Source organism: Beta vulgaris, chromosome 2, assembly GCF_026745355.1.
Source record: "Beta vulgaris subsp. vulgaris cultivar EL10 chromosome 2, EL10.2, whole genome shotgun sequence".
NCBI lineage: Eukaryota > Viridiplantae > Streptophyta > Magnoliopsida > Caryophyllales > Amaranthaceae > Beta > Beta vulgaris.
The window spans coordinates 38,448,705-38,469,001 of record NC_079203.1 but is presented as its reverse complement, the minus strand read 5'-3'; the positions used below and the strand labels follow the sequence as shown (position 1 = coordinate 38,469,001).

The 20,297-nt window shown below is 34.5% G+C and overlaps 2 protein-coding genes across 5 annotated transcripts; one reads left to right on the top strand and one right to left on the bottom strand.

Moving 5' to 3' along the window:
* The first annotated feature begins 5,143 nt into the window (after positions 1-5,143).
* LOC104886728 (protein Dr1 homolog) lies at positions 5,144-10,268 on the top strand. Of its 2 annotated transcripts, none has more exons than XM_010671211.3 (6): positions 5,144-5,328; positions 6,210-6,272; positions 8,051-8,140; positions 8,353-8,423; positions 9,486-9,554; positions 9,682-10,268. In XM_010671211.3, the coding sequence occupies exons 2-6, from the start codon at positions 6,215-6,217 to the stop codon at positions 9,841-9,843; spliced, it is 450 nt and encodes a 149-aa protein (XP_010669513.1). In that variant the 5' UTR covers positions 5,144-5,328; positions 6,210-6,214; the 3' UTR covers positions 9,844-10,268. The 2 variants fall into 2 exon arrangements, with proteins under 2 accessions (XP_010669513.1, XP_010669512.1); XM_010671210.3 differs by having other exon boundaries at positions 5,146-5,328; positions 8,329-8,423.
* An 881-nt stretch (positions 10,269-11,149) lies between these two features.
* LOC104886729 (uncharacterized) lies at positions 11,150-19,332 on the bottom strand. 3 transcript variants are annotated; one of them, XM_010671212.4, is made up of 11 exons: positions 19,053-19,330; positions 17,161-17,261; positions 16,603-16,768; positions 16,186-16,404; positions 15,933-16,107; positions 15,061-15,527; positions 14,481-14,595; positions 13,588-13,637; positions 12,853-12,956; positions 12,678-12,765; positions 11,150-11,720 (listed from the first exon to the last, which is right to left on the bottom strand). In XM_010671212.4, exons 1-11 carry the CDS (start codon positions 19,182-19,184, stop codon positions 11,466-11,468), a joined length of 1,872 nt encoding a protein of 623 aa, XP_010669514.2. In that variant the 5' UTR covers positions 19,185-19,330; the 3' UTR covers positions 11,150-11,465. The 3 variants fall into 3 exon arrangements, with proteins under 3 accessions (XP_010669514.2, XP_010669515.2, XP_048494984.1); XM_010671213.4 differs by having other exon boundaries at positions 15,061-15,524; XM_048639027.1 differs by having other exon boundaries at positions 11,591-11,720; positions 12,664-12,765; positions 19,053-19,332.
* Positions 19,333-20,297: the final 965 nt, after the last annotated feature.

The window sequence follows — 20,297 nt, the reverse complement described above, 5'->3', positions numbered from 1 at the left end:
AAGCAAGGAGTGAAAGTTGTTGCATAATTGAGTGACAGTAGTGATTATGTTTTTATATGAGCCTGTGTATAAAACGATAGGCAGAACAAAAGCTTCTTCTTTTAACTTTTTTTGTTTTAAGAAAGTTTTTTTTGCTAGGCAAGTAATTATATTAATTAGAGCAAACAGTTACAACCTAAAACCAACTAAGAGAAAACAAACCTTTGCTAAGCAACAAAAAAAAAGCTGGTTGGTCACATGTTTTATCATGACATTAGCTACATCAATCACTGAACATACGTGTCGTAAGTCGGTTTTAAAATTTATACGATATGATTATGAAAACTTGAAATCAACCAGCTACTATTCAAATCATGATTTTAGGAGAAACATCCTACAATCTTAAATTTATAAACAAAGTATTCCCCCGCATTTTAATGTGTTTTTTGTTTCATTTACGTAATTATAAATGTAATATCACGATTACAACATTTTTAAAGTTCAAAATGTTGTAACAAAGGATTTTTATATATATTAAATATAATTTTACTTTTTATATTCTTTTAATCTTGAATATATGGATTCTAATAATCACAGATTCAATATATTTCGAATAAAAACAACTACTTAATATAAAAAATAATGTTGTCGTACATTATATACGGCTCCAAATTATTTCTACATATATATACATAAAACCTCCCGTGCATTTTTGCACGGGTGGAAAGCTAGTTTGAATTATAAAAGAGCAAATATACAATGAACTGATTACAATGAAAATCGAAGAAGAGTAGATATCATATATTATATTGAGCTAAGATTGAATGCCATACGTTGGCTACACATTTCATTATTTATAACAACTCAACCCTAGCTAAGTTACCGTTATAGTTAGATATCCAAGATCTTTGCTGAATATCCCTCTTTATACACCTATATATATATATTTTTTGATATGGTAATTAATTGGTCAAGTAGGCTCACCCCTCATGAGTTAGGGGGGTAACAAGGGGATCCCAACCTATAAGGAAACTTCCAGAGACTGGAAAGTGGAGATTTGTATCCATAAGCAAATATCCACAGAAACACCCCAAATTTGGGGTTATTGAGAGTCGAACTCCCACCATGAGTTTGGGAGGTGGGAGCTCCAATCATTGGGCTCCCACATGATTCTCTCTTTATACGCCTATATAATGCTTCATCCTCTCAACCAACCAACGACCTCTGACTTTATTCAAAGTTCGTTAGAAACGCGTGCTTGACTGTCATGTAGAAGAAATTCGAACACGTAAATATCTTATGGACATGTCAAAGACTATGGCACACACAGATAAATTCTAGCCAGATTTTTGCCACACAACAATTATAAGGTAGATTTTTTTTATAAAAAAAGAATTTATAATACCACGTTTTTTTTTTTTTTCAAAATTTGTCATTTATTACTTCCTTCATATTGTTTTAGTTGCTACATTTTGTCATTTAGGTGTGTCTCAGTTTAGTTGCTACATTTCTACCTATTTTTATATTTCGTATACGAGTCCTACACTTTATTTACATTTTACCCTTATCTTTGTCCTCATCCTCCTAATTAATCCTCCCAAACCCCTCTAATACTCTCAAAACGTATCTTTCTTCTCTTAATCTTCTGCAACACTTATTTCTCTCTCATAAGCACAACTTCATCTTCATATCGTGGTTTTCGTAATTCGAATTTGGTTTTGTAAACTTCAAATTAATAATCCTCACATTATCTTGCACACACCAGTACCCATTTACACCATTTTTGGTTTCCAGATCTTAATTTTGATTGCACAAGCATTTTTTCTCTCTCCTGAATGAATTTTAAATTTAGATTTTGCTTTTCTTTGATAATATAATATAATATAATATAATATAATATAATATAATATAATATAATATAATATAATATAATATAATATAATATGATATAATATGATATGATATGATATGATATGATATGATATGATATGATATGATATGATATGATATGATATGATATGATATGATATGATATGATATGATATAATATGATATGATATGATATAATATAATATAATATAATTGATGATAATAATAGTTTTTAATAATATAATATGTTTTCGTCTCTTTGCGTAATGATAACGACATACTTCATTTTGTGAGGAAGCATTGTGCACTTTCAAATAATGATGTGTATAGGCCATAGATGCCTATGGATGATAATAATATGTTTTATGATTGAGATGGTACGGTTGCGAAGGATAATCTAGTTAAAATTGTGTGACTTTATGGTGGATTGCTTTTAAGTTAGAACTTTTAGTTATGTTATGTTTATGAGGATTTTATATGTGGAACTTATAGTTATTATCGTATTTTATATGTGGAACTTATTGTGGAACTTTTAGTTATTATCGTATTTTATATGTTTGTTTAAATCAAATTGCATTAAATGCATATGTGCCTCTGTAGAATAGATGGAAATTTGGTGCAACAAAGTTTGACGCATATAACACTGCAAGAGTTTAGGAGATTGACAACCTAAGTTGAACGGATGCCTTTGCATTCGGGGGGGGGGGGGGGGGGGGTTGGGGCATCATTTCATACATAGGATCTTGATTGTTGACATACCATCATAACTTGTGTAAAAAATAACTTCGGCTAAATAGAGAAATTTTTTGTAAGTCTTGTTAATATGCTTAAAGCACAACAACTCCTAGTAGATGGTAGATATATAAGCATAATAATAATAATAATAATAATAATAATAATAATAATAATAATAATAATAATAATAATAATAATAATAACAATAATAGTAGTAGTAGTAGTAGTAGTAGTAATATTGTTAATAATAATAGTAATAGTAATAATGATGATGATGATGATGATAATAATAATAGTATTAATGATAAAATAATCGTAATTGTAATAATAATAATAATATTATTATTATTATTATTATTATTATTATTATTATTATTATTATTATTATTATAGAGAGATAAATTAGGAACTGAACAAAAATAATTGAAATTGAGGCTTCGTTTGGTTGGATGTAAAACATTTTACATGGAAAATCGAATTGTGAAGCTAATTTTTTGTTTGGTTCAATCTAAAAAAAGTTATGGAAAAGAGAAAAATAGAAGGGGAAAGGAGAGGATGGATAAGAGGAGAGTAAAAGGTTGCTAAGGAGAAGCGCAAATTAGATCCTGCACCGAGGTGTAGGATGAGCATCCTACACCTTGGCCAAAACTACGTCGTTTTGATGGTTTTAGGAGAGCCAAAATTTGGCAGGCTTTTGGCAGTATTTTTGAAAGTGGGTTAGCTCTTTCTCTCTCATCATTCACTCATTCCCTCTCTTTCTCTCTCATTTATTTTTCAAGAACCATTTCAATTCTCTCTCTCATTTATTTTGTTCTTCATTTATTTCTCCCTTATTTTCATTCATTTCTATTATAAATTTCCAAATGTTGATATTTAATTTTATATTCTGTTTTGCATTTTTAAAACTTTTTTTAATGTACAAATGCATATGGTTTGATGTACAATAATATACGAGTGTACATTTGGGGATTTTCAGTGATCAAAGTAATGACCTTTAGTGTACATTGTGATTTATCCTTATTTACGTTGGTTGCGGTACCTCTTTTTTATTATTAGCTCCACCTATAGTTGCATGTACATGCACGTACCTTGCATGTACACTTTGTTGACATTCATGTACATTAACTGGGTTACAATCATGTTGTTATGTGTTGACCTTTTGTTTTAATACCCATATTTAGTTTTTTTTTGTGGCACCTGGAGCACTATGAGGTATAGGACTGTAATTGTACACATTGAATTTCATTAATGAACAAACATCAACACACCAGTGTACAAAGATTGCAAATCACTCACTTGATATAAACTTTAGGAATTGGGTTACTTTTATTCTATTATGTTTCTTTGTACATTCTTGGCTTCTTGGTTGTTCATTAACAAAATCAAAATATACAATGACACCCCCCATAAAATCGTCAATAACACACAATGAACAATAATAGACATCCAAAGTACAATCCTTGTGATATAGTGAACAATGTGATAACACACAATGAACAATAATAGACATTCAAAGTAGAGGTTCAGATATTTCTTCAGATTTTTTTCCCTTTGTTCTCAAAAGGGTGGCCAATGGTATTTCTTCACTTTGTGTTCTTTCAACCTCAAAAAAAATTAGTAACTAGAGGATGAAATTTAAAAAACGAAATCATTAAACATGGAAGGAGGTTGAGTGTGGAAAAGAGAGAAGTGGTGAACAATATATGAGGGGAAATGATGGCAGTTGAGATCAAATCAGTTATTAAATGGTGAACAGTAACTGTCAAATCATTTACTTTTTGAATTTTTGTGATGTACATTGGATGTAAGGGGAATGTACTTTGGCTGTCAAATCAATTACTTTTTGCATGTTGAATGGTGCGTTTTATTCTCCTTGCCTTGCGTTTTGGAGCTGGTGTAGGATGCTCATCCTACACCTCTGTCCACCATCTACGCATTGAAGGAGAAGGGAGAAAAATGTATTTTCCCTTCTTTTCTAAAGAAAAATAATTCCACCTAAAACTACTTTGATAGAAACTTGTTTTACACCCCCTTAGCGTACCAAACAACGAAAAATGAGAGGAAAAAGAAAACTATTTTTCATGAAAAACATTTTGCGCCATACCAAACAGAGCTTGAATCCAACTAATTGTAATTGAACTAAAAATAAGATGAAAAGAACCAACTAAAAATAATAATCGTATGTATATGATAATATTTAAAATCGTAACAAATTTTCGATACACAATAAGTTATTATAAACTCGTCGAGAATATTTATAGTACACCTGGGTGTACCATGCTCATGGTACACCCAAGACTATTTTCTCAAAATGAGCAAAATGAACGAATGAACAAATGAGCAAAATGAACAAATGAGCAAATGAACAAAAATTTCTACTCATTTAAGAAAATGAGCAAGAAGTGAGCAAAAGAGTACATGAGCAAAATGCCCATATGAGCAAATTTGGTGTCAAATGAGCACCTAAAATTCTAATTTATTACAAAAATACCCCTAGGTGTACCATGCTCATGGTACACGGGTGTACCATGAGTGAACTCAACTCAAGTTTCTTCTTTTTAAATCTTTTGGAGTCTTACATTTTCGGGTGTTTTGCATCAAAAGAGAAATCTTAAACTAGGTACAGGCCGGCGTATACTAACACTCCAAAAGACGCAAATTCAATTCCTTTAGAACCTATAGAACCTCTCAATTCTCATACGCAAATTCGTCACTCATACGCTAATTCCAAAGCTCGAATTGCAGGTTTTTGTTTTGTTCCTTAGATGAATCTACTTGTTTTGTTGCCGATTTTGGTGTGGAATTGCTATTTTTAAGATCTACTTCATGTGATTATTCATGCGATTGGTTTTATCCGGTTGTTATTTTTTGTTTCATGAATCCAACTTAGTTATTTTTATCTCATATATGTTATTTCATGTTTTTAGGGCTAATTTACATGTTATAAACTTATGATTCGAATTTCTGGTATAACTTGTTAATTCATCTTTGTTTCATGGAACTAAATGATAAGAAAATTGATGTTACAATTTGTAGATACGCATATTTGTGTTCACTTGTTCTTGTTTAAATTTATCAGATCAATTTTTCAAGTGTTGTGGCTGGAAATCAGGGATGAATGACCAGTCATCCCCGGGCCCAGGGCGCCGCCCCTCCTGCCCTGGCTAAGGGACGGGCCTGGCCATTTGTTTAAGTTTTTATTTTTGATGAAGAAGAGTTGTGTTTAGATGGTTTTTGAGGGAAAACTGGTGGATATTGTGTTTGGCCTTAGTGAAGTGAGAGTTAATGTGCGATCGTTTGCAGTTATGTCAGAAGCAGGTTTTGCCATGAAGATAATCTGGAATTTTTTTGGACTTTATAGTCTGCGTTGTGCAATAGATGTTTAAGTTTAGTTGACTGATGTAGAGATGAGGAAATAGCACTACGTATGAAACAGGTTACAAGAGATTGTGATTCTAAAGTTTTTATAAATATTTGTTGCAAGGGTTGGGAAGGGTTGGCGGGTGGGAGAGATGGTATATATTTATCGTGTGTTTGTGGAGACTTATTTGGATGCTTTTGAAGAGCTTTTGTTTTCCATTTATGTGCTTTCTGGCTTCTCTGAGTAGATATATTTCTCCTTATAGGTTGTATGATGGATCCTATGGACATAGTTGGTAAGGCAAAAGAAGACGCTTCACTTCCAAAAGGTAACCCCTCCTCAGAAAATTAAATGAACTTTGGGTTCTTGATGGAATATTCTACTTAAAATTCCAAGTTTGTTGATGTAGTGCAATGACCATATTTTAATTTTATTGGTATCGATGATGATTGTAACATTCTTGGAACGTCTTTTGAGCTAAAGTTGCTGGCTCTATAAATTTGGAATAACGAAGTCCCTTTAGCGTTGATTAGGAATTTAGGCTTGCATATGAAGCATGCATGTAAGGCAGGCTAAAACTTTTCACTGATGATGAATAATTTTGAGAATTATAAATAAGGCCAGTGATTTCAGGAAACCCTATGCCATAACCATTCTTTGTCAGGAAGCTGTTGAGGTCTAGTATGTTTGCTGTTCGCTATGCCTTTTCTGCTTCGTGCTCACTACCATTTTCTAGAAGGTCCTCTTTGAGTTCTTGTATCCATGTGTAAGTTGGGATGGCCCAACTAAAAGAACTTAAGCAATCTTTGGCATCACTGTTGAATGAAGTGTGCTCCCCCGCCTCCTCTTAATTTTGTTTTAGGAAACTATATATAAGTCAGCTGTAATATATACATATATAACATAACTGTTTTAGCTTGAAAAATTAGGAAAATATCTTAGTTTGCTAACTATATACTATATTTCCATAATATCAATTCTTTTGACGATTTAATTGTTCAATTACTTCTTAATGAATTGCGTTTAATATTTTTTTAAAAGACATACGATCTATGTCTCTTAATTTATTCAACATTGGAATTATGCACTATATATATTAACTTTGACTATCTTTTTAATTAATACTCCCTCTAGTTTTTTATTTGTTTACTCACTTTACTTTTTGGGTTGTCTCTTATTAATTTACCCACTTTTTTTTTTAGTTTTGGAATGGTCCCACCAATTATTTGTTATTATCTTTACCTTCTCACACTACTTTTCTTGGCTCACAATTTTAACTTCAATACATATGACAATAAATTAATACTTTCTCTTTCCTTCTATGACCCACATACCTATTTCTTCTGAAGCCGTGGGTGAACTAATAAAAATCGGAGGGAGTATATAAGAAACAAATGCCATCTAGAAGGTTGTTGAAATAGTTTCCATGTATATTTTCAAGATATCTTTTTTTCTAAACCACTAATTATATTAATACTTTAATAGTCAAAAGTGGTGCATTGACATTTGTAAAACTCAACATCTTGTATGTATTGAGAAACAAAGTTAGTAATATAAAACAATATTTGACCTTCATGCACTGGTTACCAAATTAGTGATTTCGAAATTTAACATATTGTTTCATGAGAATTGCGGTGAAGAATTAGAATTTTTATTCCAGCGTGCCATAAAGTCCATTTTTGTTAGTGTCTTAGCATGGTAGGGGAATGGGAGTACACCACCTAAATTTCCCACCATTTTAATACCTTGGGGTGGGGGTTGGTATTTGAGGATGGGAAGTGGGACATAGCAATTTCCAACTTATTACCTCTAATATGCCAAACAATGGATCGGGAAATATTTAATGAATTCCCAACAACCAATTCCCTCTCCCATTCTCACCTTCTAATCCTAAATTTTCTACTCCCACGTGCCAAATGGCCTGTAAATGTTGTTTAAAGTTTAGTTGTTTGGCAATTATTAGCTTTGGGATATAGGAACCTAGAATTACAGATTTTTCTATAAAGTTTTGGCTACCTTTGGTGGTGTTAAGAGATCTAGTTAATGTTCATATGCTTTTATGAATTAATTGGATGATGTTTTGATGCTTCTTATGACTTGGTTCAGCGACAATGACTAAAATCATAAAGGAGATGCTGCCCCCAGATGTTCGTGTGGCTAGAGATGCTCAAGATTTATTAATTGAATGTTGTGTTGGTGAGTATATAGCCTCCTCTCCAAAGTTACTTCTACTGTGTATATGTTCTGCTAGTTTATTTTAGATACCATGTTTGAGTCTTAATTGCATGTTTGTTTGAAATGAAGCCCATTGATATGCAATATCTAGGATTATTGTTTTCTGGATTCTGCTGCTTTTTTTCACTTACAGAATCTCATTCTTTCAGAGTTCATAAATCTTGTTTCATCAGAATCAAATGATGTTTGCAACAGAGAAGAAAAACGAACAATTGCACCAGAGCATGTACTTAAGGCTTTGGAGGTATTTGCTTCATCTGATGCAATCTCTTCCCTCCTTGTTTCTGCTACTTGTAAACAGAATAGTGGTGTTCTGGGAGCTTTAAGCCCTGTTCTGGATGCGTTTTTATGTTTTGGGTTTTGCCGTGTTTCACGGTAGCATGTTTAAGGTTATATGTCCTCCGTTCTTTTGTTATTGCAACATTTTCCTTATTTGGAAGTTTAATATTAATTGCAGCATTACTAAATTTGACTATGTTTTCTCTCTATCTCTCTCCTTGTCACATGGGTCCCTTTTTTCATCTCTCTATATCTCTCTCATCTCCTTAAAAAATGTGCAACCCTTATATGTTGCAATTATTAAAGAACGGAGGAAGTATATATATTATTCCTGCAATATTTGTATAAGTGAGTAGGCGTTGCAATAATGTGCACAGATTAGAAGCTCTGGCAGCAGAAAAAAGCCCTTGAAATAGATCTGGTACAGCTTGTCACCTTGTGGTTCTTTGCTGATATTATGGTTCTTTTTTGTGGCGGTGATTGTGCTAATAGTGAGAGCTCTGGGAACTTGTGAAAGAGTAGATAAGAGGCTTTCATAATTTACTTCTATATAGCTTGCACAAAGTTCCTATTAGTCTTGGAATCCGTTTAGGCATCATTGCACTATTAGTATACAACTGGCCTACAAAAACAAGTCGTTTTATACCAAAAGCTGTTTTTTCTCATGGGGTCCCAGAGATATTTTCCAACTGTCGGGACGGAGGATGGGTATGGATTAGTCTATTACTCTGCCTCCACATGATCCACTCTTGTTCTTTCACACCCATGTGGAAGGCTGGGAGGAAAATTACCGTGTTAATTGTATTGCCCTTGGTATTAATGAAGTATGTATAAATGGCTTACCAGTCCGTCATATCTGTTCTAGCTCTTAGGTCCAAAAGCTGATTGTGACAGCAAGAAAGTACTGTGTACCCAGCATTAACATCAACTGTGACACCTTAATATTTCGTGCTTTTCCCTGTTTTGGTGCTCTAATCCTTCTGACGAACCATCATATTGTTAATTTGTTATCATGTTTATCTTTCAGGTACTTGGTTTTGGGGAGTACATTGAAGAAGTTTATGCTGCATATGAACAACATAAATTGGAGACAATGGTTATTCTTCTTTTCTTTTTAGATATATATAGAAAAAAAACTTCAAAGATCTCATTGAGCCTGATGATCTATTAGGCATATAATTTCCTGAAGCTATTTGCTGAATGTTCCATTTTGTATCTCACAGCAAGATGGTGTTCGAGGTGGTGGGAAGTGGGGCAACAGTGCGGAGATGACTGAGGAAGAAGCTGCTGCTGAGCAGCAAAGGATGTTTGCGGAGGCTCGTGCAAGAATGAATGGGAATGCACCTCTTCCCAAACAAGATACTGACCCTACTCCAGAGAGCTAACTTTTAGGATCTTAGATCTTTCTTCCTTTTGGATCATAGCTGAAAGCACCCATTAACATCTTTCTGTGCATCTGGCCTCATTTTATTGTACAAAGCTTTTGAGGCAAGGGTTTGTGGCCTGTGTTTAAAGCTTCAAACATTTGTATCTCACCAATTGGTCTGTTCATAAATGAATATAATTAGTGAGAGCATTTCACCACCTTGGCGGTCAGATGCTCTTAGAGGGTAAATATTGTCATCAATGGGGGATTGGATTCTACCGATGTAGTGTTTCCTTGGTAAAGGGAATGACTCCTTAGTATTTTCCAGTTATTGCTGGCTGTAGTCGAGCCACATAAAGTGTAGAATTATTCATCTTTCCTCTTTTTTGTATTTTGTTTTTCAGTAATGCCTTGAATGCAGAGAATTAAGAGAAATATGTTTTCTGTTGGATGTGTTCATCAGAATTTCGTTGCTTCAGATGGCAAGGGTTTCGTCCGTGTTAACTTTCTCAATTCCAATGCAATTTATATAATCCCAGACAAATGTTTTTGGTCAAGGCAGCTGTTATGGTATTTCACAGATTGATGTGGGACGGTCAAGTATTAGTGTTGCTTGACATGGAATTGAGGAAGTGGATGTAAGCTTGGGGGTAAGGGGGTATGTGGGCAAAGACGGTCTTCAACCTGTTTTTAGCTACTCTGCTTGGTTTTAAGTCTTTCAACATTTTTACTCCTTCCTTTTTTTTAACGCGCAATACTTTTCTAAAAGGAAAATAATTAATTACTTGTAATACTTTTATTTTTGCTTTTCCTTTCTCTCTATCTCTCTCTAATTACATGGGTTTTTTTTTTTTTTTTCCTCTCTACCTCTCTCATACCCAAAAATTGCATTGGAGTTTATGAAAAAAAGGTGTTACAAGTAAAAAAAACAAAAACAAAGTATTAACTTTAGCTATAGGTTCATTAGCTGTAATTTATGATAGATTTTCATAGTCTGTCTAGTCGAGGTAGCCATTGCGTATCCATCAAAAAAGATAAAGATAAAGCATTGCATCGTCAATGTCCAGCCCCATCTTTTTTTTATATTTTATTTTAATAATTATTTGCTCTTTCTTTTCCGTGTGTCAAAAACACCATTAAAAGAACAAAAGGGCCATGTGTTCCTTGGTGCTTGCTTCCCTCCCTCATCCCTCCATTTTCTGTGGCATGCTTTTGCTGCATCCTTGGCATGGGAGAAAGGAAGGGAAGGTGCTTTATGTGGCGTGCTGAGTTTGGCCAAATATGAGGGAGGATAATGAAAGAAACCAAATACGGAAATCAGGGAGTAAAGCATGAACGGCATATTGGACCAATGTACAGATTCTTTAAAATTTAAAGCTGGAGATACTACTAATAGTTAACACCAAATACGGAATTGCCAATGCTCTGTGACCCTTGTCTATTGCTTCTGTACAAGTACTTACAGGAACTGAATCGACAGAAGTAGTTAGGTATGTGCAATCTGTCCCAGGTTGAAAGTCTCTTCTTATCATCAACTCCCAACCCAAATATGTGAAATTGACACCAACATGGTACAACTGTTAATATATGTCAAGCCTGTCCTACTCGAGCACTTTTAGTCTTCTGCCGTTGAAGCACGTGTCAGTCATTAAGAGTCTGCTGCTCTGTTTCTCCAGTCAACTCTGAGTCAGTAGCAGCTAGAGGTCCTCGTTGACGAGCATCTTCAGCAGCTGTTTTTGTTTTGTCACAAGTAAAAGCTACATGTTCTGGTTGAGCATCACAAGAAACATTTCCTTCAGGATCCATGTTGCTCTTCAACTGAGAAACCTGCAAATTCTTGCCAGCAATTTGGGCTGATGTTGTGGTTGTACTAGGAATTTCTCCCATCCTAGAAACCTAAAAAATTTATCATTAACTAACAAGTACATCATGATGGGTTGCTGAAGGCAGAACTAAGAAAGAATACTACTACATATGTCTGATTCGCCTTGTAAGCTGGCAGTCGTAAACACATTGCAGCTGTGGACATCCAATGAATATCAAGACATACAGTAAATTTTTGGTAAAACGAACAGAACAGTTTAAAATAAAATCTTTGCCGTGAGATGGCTATATGCATGTCAGGGCAGGATACCAGAGGTTTTCTACAAGTGATCTAAAGTCAGAATGGCTCTTGTTTACTAGCTTTATTCCAAAAGACAGAAAACGTGCCAGCTATGCAAGAAACTACTATACCATGGGACAAATGAAAGAACAATAAAATTACAACAAAAGGCCTTTCACAAAAATTGACATAAACAATCCAAGTTTTCATTGATTTTGTCAAAATGATTCTGACTTCCGATTGTTCAGAAAATAATCCCAAGTTGTTCATTAGCCCTGCCTTTGGCATCCCCCTACCCTCCAAAACTTGGGATTATTCTACACACTGAATCTACAAAAACTTTAAGAAAATTATTAATGAACTTTGCAGTTATTTATGTCAACTTTTCCTATAATATGGAGGGGAAAGTATAGATGCATTATACAGCATATGACAAAAACAGCCAAGCTAAGCAATGCCAATGAAACTGTAGACCCTGGTTAATCCATAAACATAACACGCGTTCTATACAAACTACCCCAAAGAAAAAAGCAGCCTTCAAGTTCTATGTATCCAGTATCCAGAACAAGGTACTGCTATCATAGAATTCAGAAGATCTGAATGTAGCAAATATATCGTGTTATTTTTTTATTTTTTTTGGGGGGGGGGGGGGGTAGTTAATTATTAAATAAAATCCTAGACTCGAGAAATATGCAACTGTCAGAATAATTTTATAGAAAAAAAAGTTCGTCATACCACTAAGATTTTACCTTGATGGTTCTTGAATAAAAAGATGCCCCACTGAATCTCAAAGCCCAATCTGCATCCTCCTTGCTTTGGAAAGTAATGTAGGCAGACCTAGACATGGGATCTTTGCTAAGTGGCCCAACACGCTATTTTTCGACAATGATAATATATAGACGGCGATGAAATATGAAAATTTACCTTTCTCTTGTAGAAGGCATATTATCAGATATGACTACATGCACCACATCTCCACACTTCTGGAAATACATAGCTAAAGTTTCTTCTGTCGCCTCGGAATGCACCTAAAGATTTTTATCATGATACTTGCTTTAGCTTACTTTTAAATCTTAGCACCTCTAGTATACAGTAAATATCAATGGCCAGCAAATACATGCGTAACCTAGCTTTTATACTCAACTCTTATTAGATATGTAGATGTTTTTTTTTTCCAAAAAAAAAAAACAAGTAAAAGATAAGTAGAGGTTCACTGAAAAAAAACTCCCTAGTAATCAAAAAAATAAGATTCACTTCCAATTTTACAGTTGGTTCTCTGGAATCATATTGCATAGGATATGGGTGAGTGAAGCACAAGGATCCATGTAAGCAACTTATGTGGATGACATAGTAGTCCATATAGCGAACTGCTATTGTTGTACTTCCATTTCACAAGACTTAAAAAACATTGTTTTTGCCTATTGTTCAACCAATTAGCTAAGTTTCTAGGAAAATCAATTCCAGTGCAAGTTAAAAGCATCAGTTCAGCAGTTGACCCAGGACTCACTAGATGATGTGCTAAGCAAAATCCTACAAGTGGATTTTCTTCCTGTGAAAGATACATGCAACAGAAAAGTAAATAAGACTACAGATAGCCAATCATATAAGAATGATTCCCCCCCCCCCAAAAAAAAAAAATTGAAGGATTTATGCTTTTACATTAGTCACGAGCACTGTTCTTGATTCATCCTCTGTTGGCTTTACCATACCTGCAAAAGCAGCAAAAGCAGGAAGTGAACAAATTTGCTAAGCACTGACAAGCCTCTGATACAAAACAACACAGCAGCACATGGAGGAAGACAATGCGCTAATAAGAGTAAACTATCATTACTGATGATAATCTATAGAAACAAGTGCGAGATGTTGATAACTTTGGGCAGAGAAATATGGGATTACATTTACATCTTCAAGATAGTCCCATATTTTTCAACCAGTTGGGCTTTGGTACACATTTAAAACTAGTAGGGTGGGCCAAAACATATTGAATATAAAAACTAGAAATGCATAGAGTCGGAATAGAAAAGCAAGAGTTTAAGAACTGTGAGGATAAATGTGATGGAGGTAGTAAAACTAGTAACAGAAAGTAGATCCACTATACTTATGGGTCACTATTTTTCGCCATAATAGACTAGAGGAAGATAAATATAGGACATCCCAAAAGAGTATACTGGAAGATAAAATTGGGACAGAGGGAGTATGAGACTAATTCAGAAGTAGTAACCAAGCACTCATTTGGGAAGTTTATTTTCTTGGAGCACTCATTTGGAAGTTAATTGATACTGCACAACCTATGACAGTTCAACATATAGATTCAAATGTTGCTAGATAAGATAAAATGAAGACAAGTTTTGATCCTCCAGAAACACACACGATATTCGAACAGTAATGAGCATATGACAAGCAACACAAGAAAATCCAGCAATCAGACTGTAACTTGTTAAAAAGTCAAACATGATAACTATCGGCTAAAAGTTCAATAAATGTGAATATTGTTGGCAAATTTTGCAATAAGCATAGCATGATGGTGAGTAATATCTAAAACTCTCTTTTACCAGAGTTTGTCAATAAGTTGGTATTTCCATCTTTCTCCAACGATACTTGCTTTGCTCTCAGCTTAGCCATCTCTTTCTCAATCTGACGCAAACGTAACTTCACAAGGTCCACTTGCTGCGTAGAATGCATGGACATATTAGTACTATAGGGAAAGAAGCACACTATCTAAACCCGATATAGTCAGATTTCATTTAACTCAAATTTTTAACTCAATGAATCATATTGAAGGCAACAACAATGGCTAACGTGAAAACCGTAAAAGCCCATGTTCAGACTAGTATAAGCAGCAAAATCGATCAAAAGTGAGAAAAAGAATCTTCCAATCTGAAAGATAACAATTTGATTCATGAACTATATAGCTTGAGAGATGAACCATCTATAAGTTGCAGTGGTGCTCTTAAATAACAATTCAGTCACCGGGTTATACAATTCAAAGACTTTATAGCTTACAAAATAATATCAACGTAAGAAACAGCATTAGTGACAACAGGTTCTTGTCAAGATACACAGACCATCCAGATCAATAAATCATATCTGAGGATAAAAGAGTGGATACCAGGGGAGCAGGGGAAAACATACTGGGACAACAAATAGAGAAGCCTCCGATGAAACCTCTGATATCTTATCGGATTGGCAAGCTTGTTTAAATTTGTCATCTGCTCTCTTCTCCGTTTCTAGACCCGTATCTGTCTTGCTACTAATCTCATTAAACTGTCTCTTTTTTCCTATATGACTCATAGAGGGAACCTCAGAATCTATCTTAGCAATATGTTTCAGTCTCATGTTGTCATCAATTTTGTGAGCGCCACCTTCTTCAGCAATCGGGTCTTGAACTCTAGGCAGAGGAAGTGGAGTAACCTGACCTATTTGTTTAGCAGGCTTAGAAATCAATGGTGATTTTTTGTCAATCTCTTCTCTACTGCATCGTGCCTCTTCCTTCTCATAAAAATTGGCAACCTGCCTTCTCAGTGGTGCATCATGTCGTGGCTTCCCCAATCTGTCCCAAACACTTTGCCTTGACTGGCCGATGTGGGAGGACGGACCTACTTGCAGTAAAAAAAAAAGGCCCATTTCAAGGCGTTTCCTGCATAACTCATTTGTGGACATTTGGCCTTAAATAGAACTACATACTGGCACAATTATTTATGAAAATATCATTTCAACTAAGAATCTTCACATATATATACATTATACACATAAATTTCTAATATACTATATTATCAAGAAGAACATGGCAAAGTCCTAGATGCCAGTATTCACCTTATTCCTTTATTATACTTGAATCAGTTCCCCTTTATGGAAGTTGCATAATACTTGCCTCATTACGTAAATTGGCAATGAGTCATTTCTATCTCTCTCCTATCATATGGGTGCCCCTTCTATCTCTCTCTCCTTAATGACCGTGCCAAAGCTACATGATGCGAGTAAAAAAATGGAAGAAGAATTATTACCTGAAAGATTACTAACATTAGAAACATGTGTTCCAAAATCAGGAATCCTCTCTGGTGAAGACATTGGCCTCCCCGATATACCAGCACAATCCTTATTTGATCTGTGACAAGAAGGTTTTGCTTCAAAAGCAGGAGCTTGTATCTGAGCAGAATCCCTCTGTTCTAAAAAGGGTGTCTGAGAGGACAAGTCGGTTCAACATCATAAATATGAATGTCAGTATCCAAATAGAATTGAAGCACTCGCTATTTCTACCTTTTCAAAGTCATCCACTCTTGCAGTTTGATACTTCCCAACTGATGAAAGCACCTCTGGCAAGGAATCAAAATTAGCTACTTTTCTTCGGGCGACATTTGACTGCATGGGGATATTTGTCAACTCTTTTGGAAGGAGAGGATGATGATCCTTGGGTGGTCCCATGTCATCAGATTTAGAAGCTTGCCTTGGTGAACAACAGCTTTCTTCACATTCATCCTGCCATTAGAAATTATCTTAAAAACTTCTTTAAATAGTTACATACAACTCTAACATTGAGAGATAAACTTCAAAAAGTTCCATTAAACAACAGCTTTCTTCACATTCATCCTGCCATTAGAAATTATCTTAAACACTTCTTTAAATAGTTACAGAAAACTCTAACATTGAGAGGTGAACTTCACAAGGTTCGGTTACCATCAAGTTGACAGATTCGCTGTTTCCTTTACTGTTTACAAATGTTCCACTCGCGTCAGCTTTCTCTCTATCAGTGTCAAATGAACTATGAGAAGTCTTATCCTTTTGATCTGATGATACCATAGCAGTAAAACGAGTCTCATTCTTCAGAAGAAACTTCCATAGCCTACAATATTGAATAAGGAACATGAAAGGAGATTTTGTTTTGGAGCAATCACAAAGTTTCCAAGCCTGACCCATAACAAAATTGACACTTGATGTCACTATTCAGATAAATTTTCAGTCACTTATTGTGATCACATATAATAATCATTAGGACGTAACAAAGACATAAATTTCAGTAACTGAACACTGTGTAAAATGGGAAAGTGCCTGCATGGTAGCACAAAAATTTGCTTTCCATACCAATTTTTTGGAGGCTTTTGCAGTAACTTTCGCCAACACCATGTTGTGCATGGTATATCTCATCAAAAAGCAGTTGTGCAAGAGAATACATTTAATTGAAGGTAAGTCATTGTTTGACATGTTAGGATAGCTAATTAATTAGAAGTTACTCACCATGATACAAATTTTTGAGTTTTACCCCCAAGAAAGACCTCCAAGTCTTCTCTTGCCTGATTCTGGTTTTTTGCATTACATACCAAAACTGTAACGTACTCCTGTGAGAAGGAAGGAGGCAAAAAGTTAACTTAAAATACCTGCCCATAGTAGATTTCAGTGTTAAGCACTCCTTTTGTTGATGTGAAATGGTATGGAAATGAAAGCAGACACCTCAAATACACAGCTATTTACATCCAAAAAACTTTAAGCTCAATTTGCATGTTTTTCAAGTAATATAACTAAGAATTTATTGCTTCAGATATCATACAACTAACAGAGACCCCCAGTATCTTTTCTTAAATTATTTATATAGATCTCATCACTTTTAAATCTTGATATAAAGAATACAAACTAACTTGTATTCTCGTAGTTCACAGTTTATATACATAGGATATCTTAACTATCACCCCACATGGGCACATGGCAAATAGAACCAATGTAATACTTCTGCTCATTACAGAATTACACAATCAGATACACAGCAATCTAAGTGACTGCATGTTCAAGAGGAAATCATAACTCAATGCTGAAGATGAACAGATTATGAAAACACACACCCCTACTTGGTCGAGAAATTGTGACCTGCTTTACCTGGTTTTCATGGACAGATCATATTACATGTTACCTTGTTATTCTTGTTCAATGACGCAAGAAATTTTTAGTCAAAGTGATATTACCACCTTACAACCCAACAACATGGTTTTCAAAGAAAGTAGTTAACAATGCACCCGAGTCTCAAATATAAGCAGCATCCCGTAGCTGAAACTCACAGATCATTACAAAAACCTACTGGACTAGGGACATTTAAGGAGACGAGTTTAAATATTTGACCTGCTATCTATAACACAAAATTCAAAATGAAGTCCTCCAGTTATGCCAGTCACCACAATGCTTCCATATAAAGAGTAAGTCCTGTTTATTCATCTATAGTTCTGTACTATAATTCTAGAAAGCTTAAAACATTATGGGATAAGGAAGATCATAAATCCTCAAAGAATCCTAAATGTGTTGTTTCCACATACCACTCTAAACTCTTCACTCTTAACATGGAGAAGATCACAAATTCAACAAATAATCTTACTTCCGCACTCAACACTCTCCGATGTCAATAATGAAACAATCCGTTCTCTGTGATCTTAACCCTAACGATAACTTACTCAATAAAACAAACCTCCCAGGCTCCCTCTCGTAGTATACTAGTATCCTACCCCATATTGAAAACAGGGAATACTTCATTTGATTAATCTTGTTTCTTCTAATATGTCAACATTCGATGTTTCCCAAATATAAAAATTAAAATTCATATCATTTAACTTCAGTACAAGGTAATTATCATAACAACAATAAACTAAAAACTAGGATAATTTTCTGTCAAAAAAAAAAAAAAAAAAAAAACTAGGATAACTTGGATATGGAACAACCGAACAATGCAGTTATTTAAAAACAATTTCATAACCTCATTTTCACTAACAAGAACCAGGGTTCGACTTCGGACACCAAAATAAACATCGAAATCAACAATTCCTTCAGTTCATCATCATTGGTTTTATCCGGAGGAATTTCACAACCATTTACAAAAATTCATGAAACCCACAACCAGAAAATAATGCACCACAAAAACCCAGAAACATTAGATGACGAATGATTAACATGCACAAAACCCTAACTCTCTTTCTCTCTCCTCGACAGAACTATGACCATTAACGAGCAACGTCGGAAAATGACTACTTCAATAAGTATAACATTGAAGAAAAAAACTCCATAGCTAAAAGCTTGTATTTCAAGCAAAGTTGTGAAAAATACAACAGTCTAAAATGGAAAAAGAAAAGGGGAAGAGAGAGAAAGATTACGGCGAGAACGTCATCGGATAAGTCGGAGGAAAGAAGGTTGAGGTGATGAGTGATGAATGATTTAAGTTCCAAAGCAAATTTGGATTTTCTATCTAAATTGAAAGATTTTGGAGGTCCACTGAAAACACCCATTTTTGTTCTTCTTCTTGTTTCTTGTTTCTTGTTTCTTGCTGCTGCTGCTGCCACTGTTTTCTGTTGAAGCTGGAAAGTGTAGTGGCAGGGTCAGGGTGTGCATGAAGGTTGAAGGAGAGAGGTGGGGTCTTCTATTTGTAATTTTGGGATTATGGTTTTTCAAACTTTTTAAAAATTTTTTGTATTTATCTAAAGTAAAAATGTAAGTGCGTTTTTTTTTTTTCCCTACTCCGTGTAAATTTTCCACCGTTTTCGATGAGTGGACTAATATCTTCCATGAGTTTGCATGAGTACCTGACAAGACAACATCCCTCTCCCATATCCAAAGCTCGAATCCGAGACCTTGGTTAAGAGCGAGATGTCCTTAACTCACGCCAATCCTCATTGGTTAAGTACATTTGTTTATGGATGAAATTGTGTCCTAACTCCTAAGTATACATGAGGTTCCCTTTGAAAATATATACGGCTTTTTCAGCAGGTATTAATAAGGCATAAAGTTATGACTTACGATATTTTTTGTATGTATCTTTTTGTACAATTTTTTTTACGTTTAACAATTCATGTCTTTTATTTTTGTATTCGTTTAGATCTAGTTTATCGATTTTTAATGTATATTTTGTAAGTAATTCATTTGGTTAGCATTAAAAAATGATTATTCATGTTACTTTTTGAATTTAGTCTATAACTCTAATATGTCAACAATTTTTTTTAATGTCAATTTTTTTTTGTTTGGTTTAATGTTGTGTTGTTTTATTTTTTATTTATCTTAAATCGAGCTCGAGTTGAGCTTAATCTATCGAGCTCGTCGAGCTCATGAGCCGAACCGAGTCGAGCTAAACGATATAGGAGTTGAGCCGAGCCTAGTTCGAGCTCGGTTCGTGCAATAAGCACCCCTACCAGGTACTCTTATCAGTAACTTACTAGTGTTGATCTTGTTAGCTTAAATGACATGAAATTATTTAAACCCCAACTTGATTTGCATATTAACCTACATGCCAAAATATTAGTGATATAAATCACCTTTAGACTATGGTCAAAATAGTTTTAATAGTGGCATAAGTACCTCTTAGGCAATTTTGTCTGCTTTTAGAAGACTTTGTTGAGCGTAATATG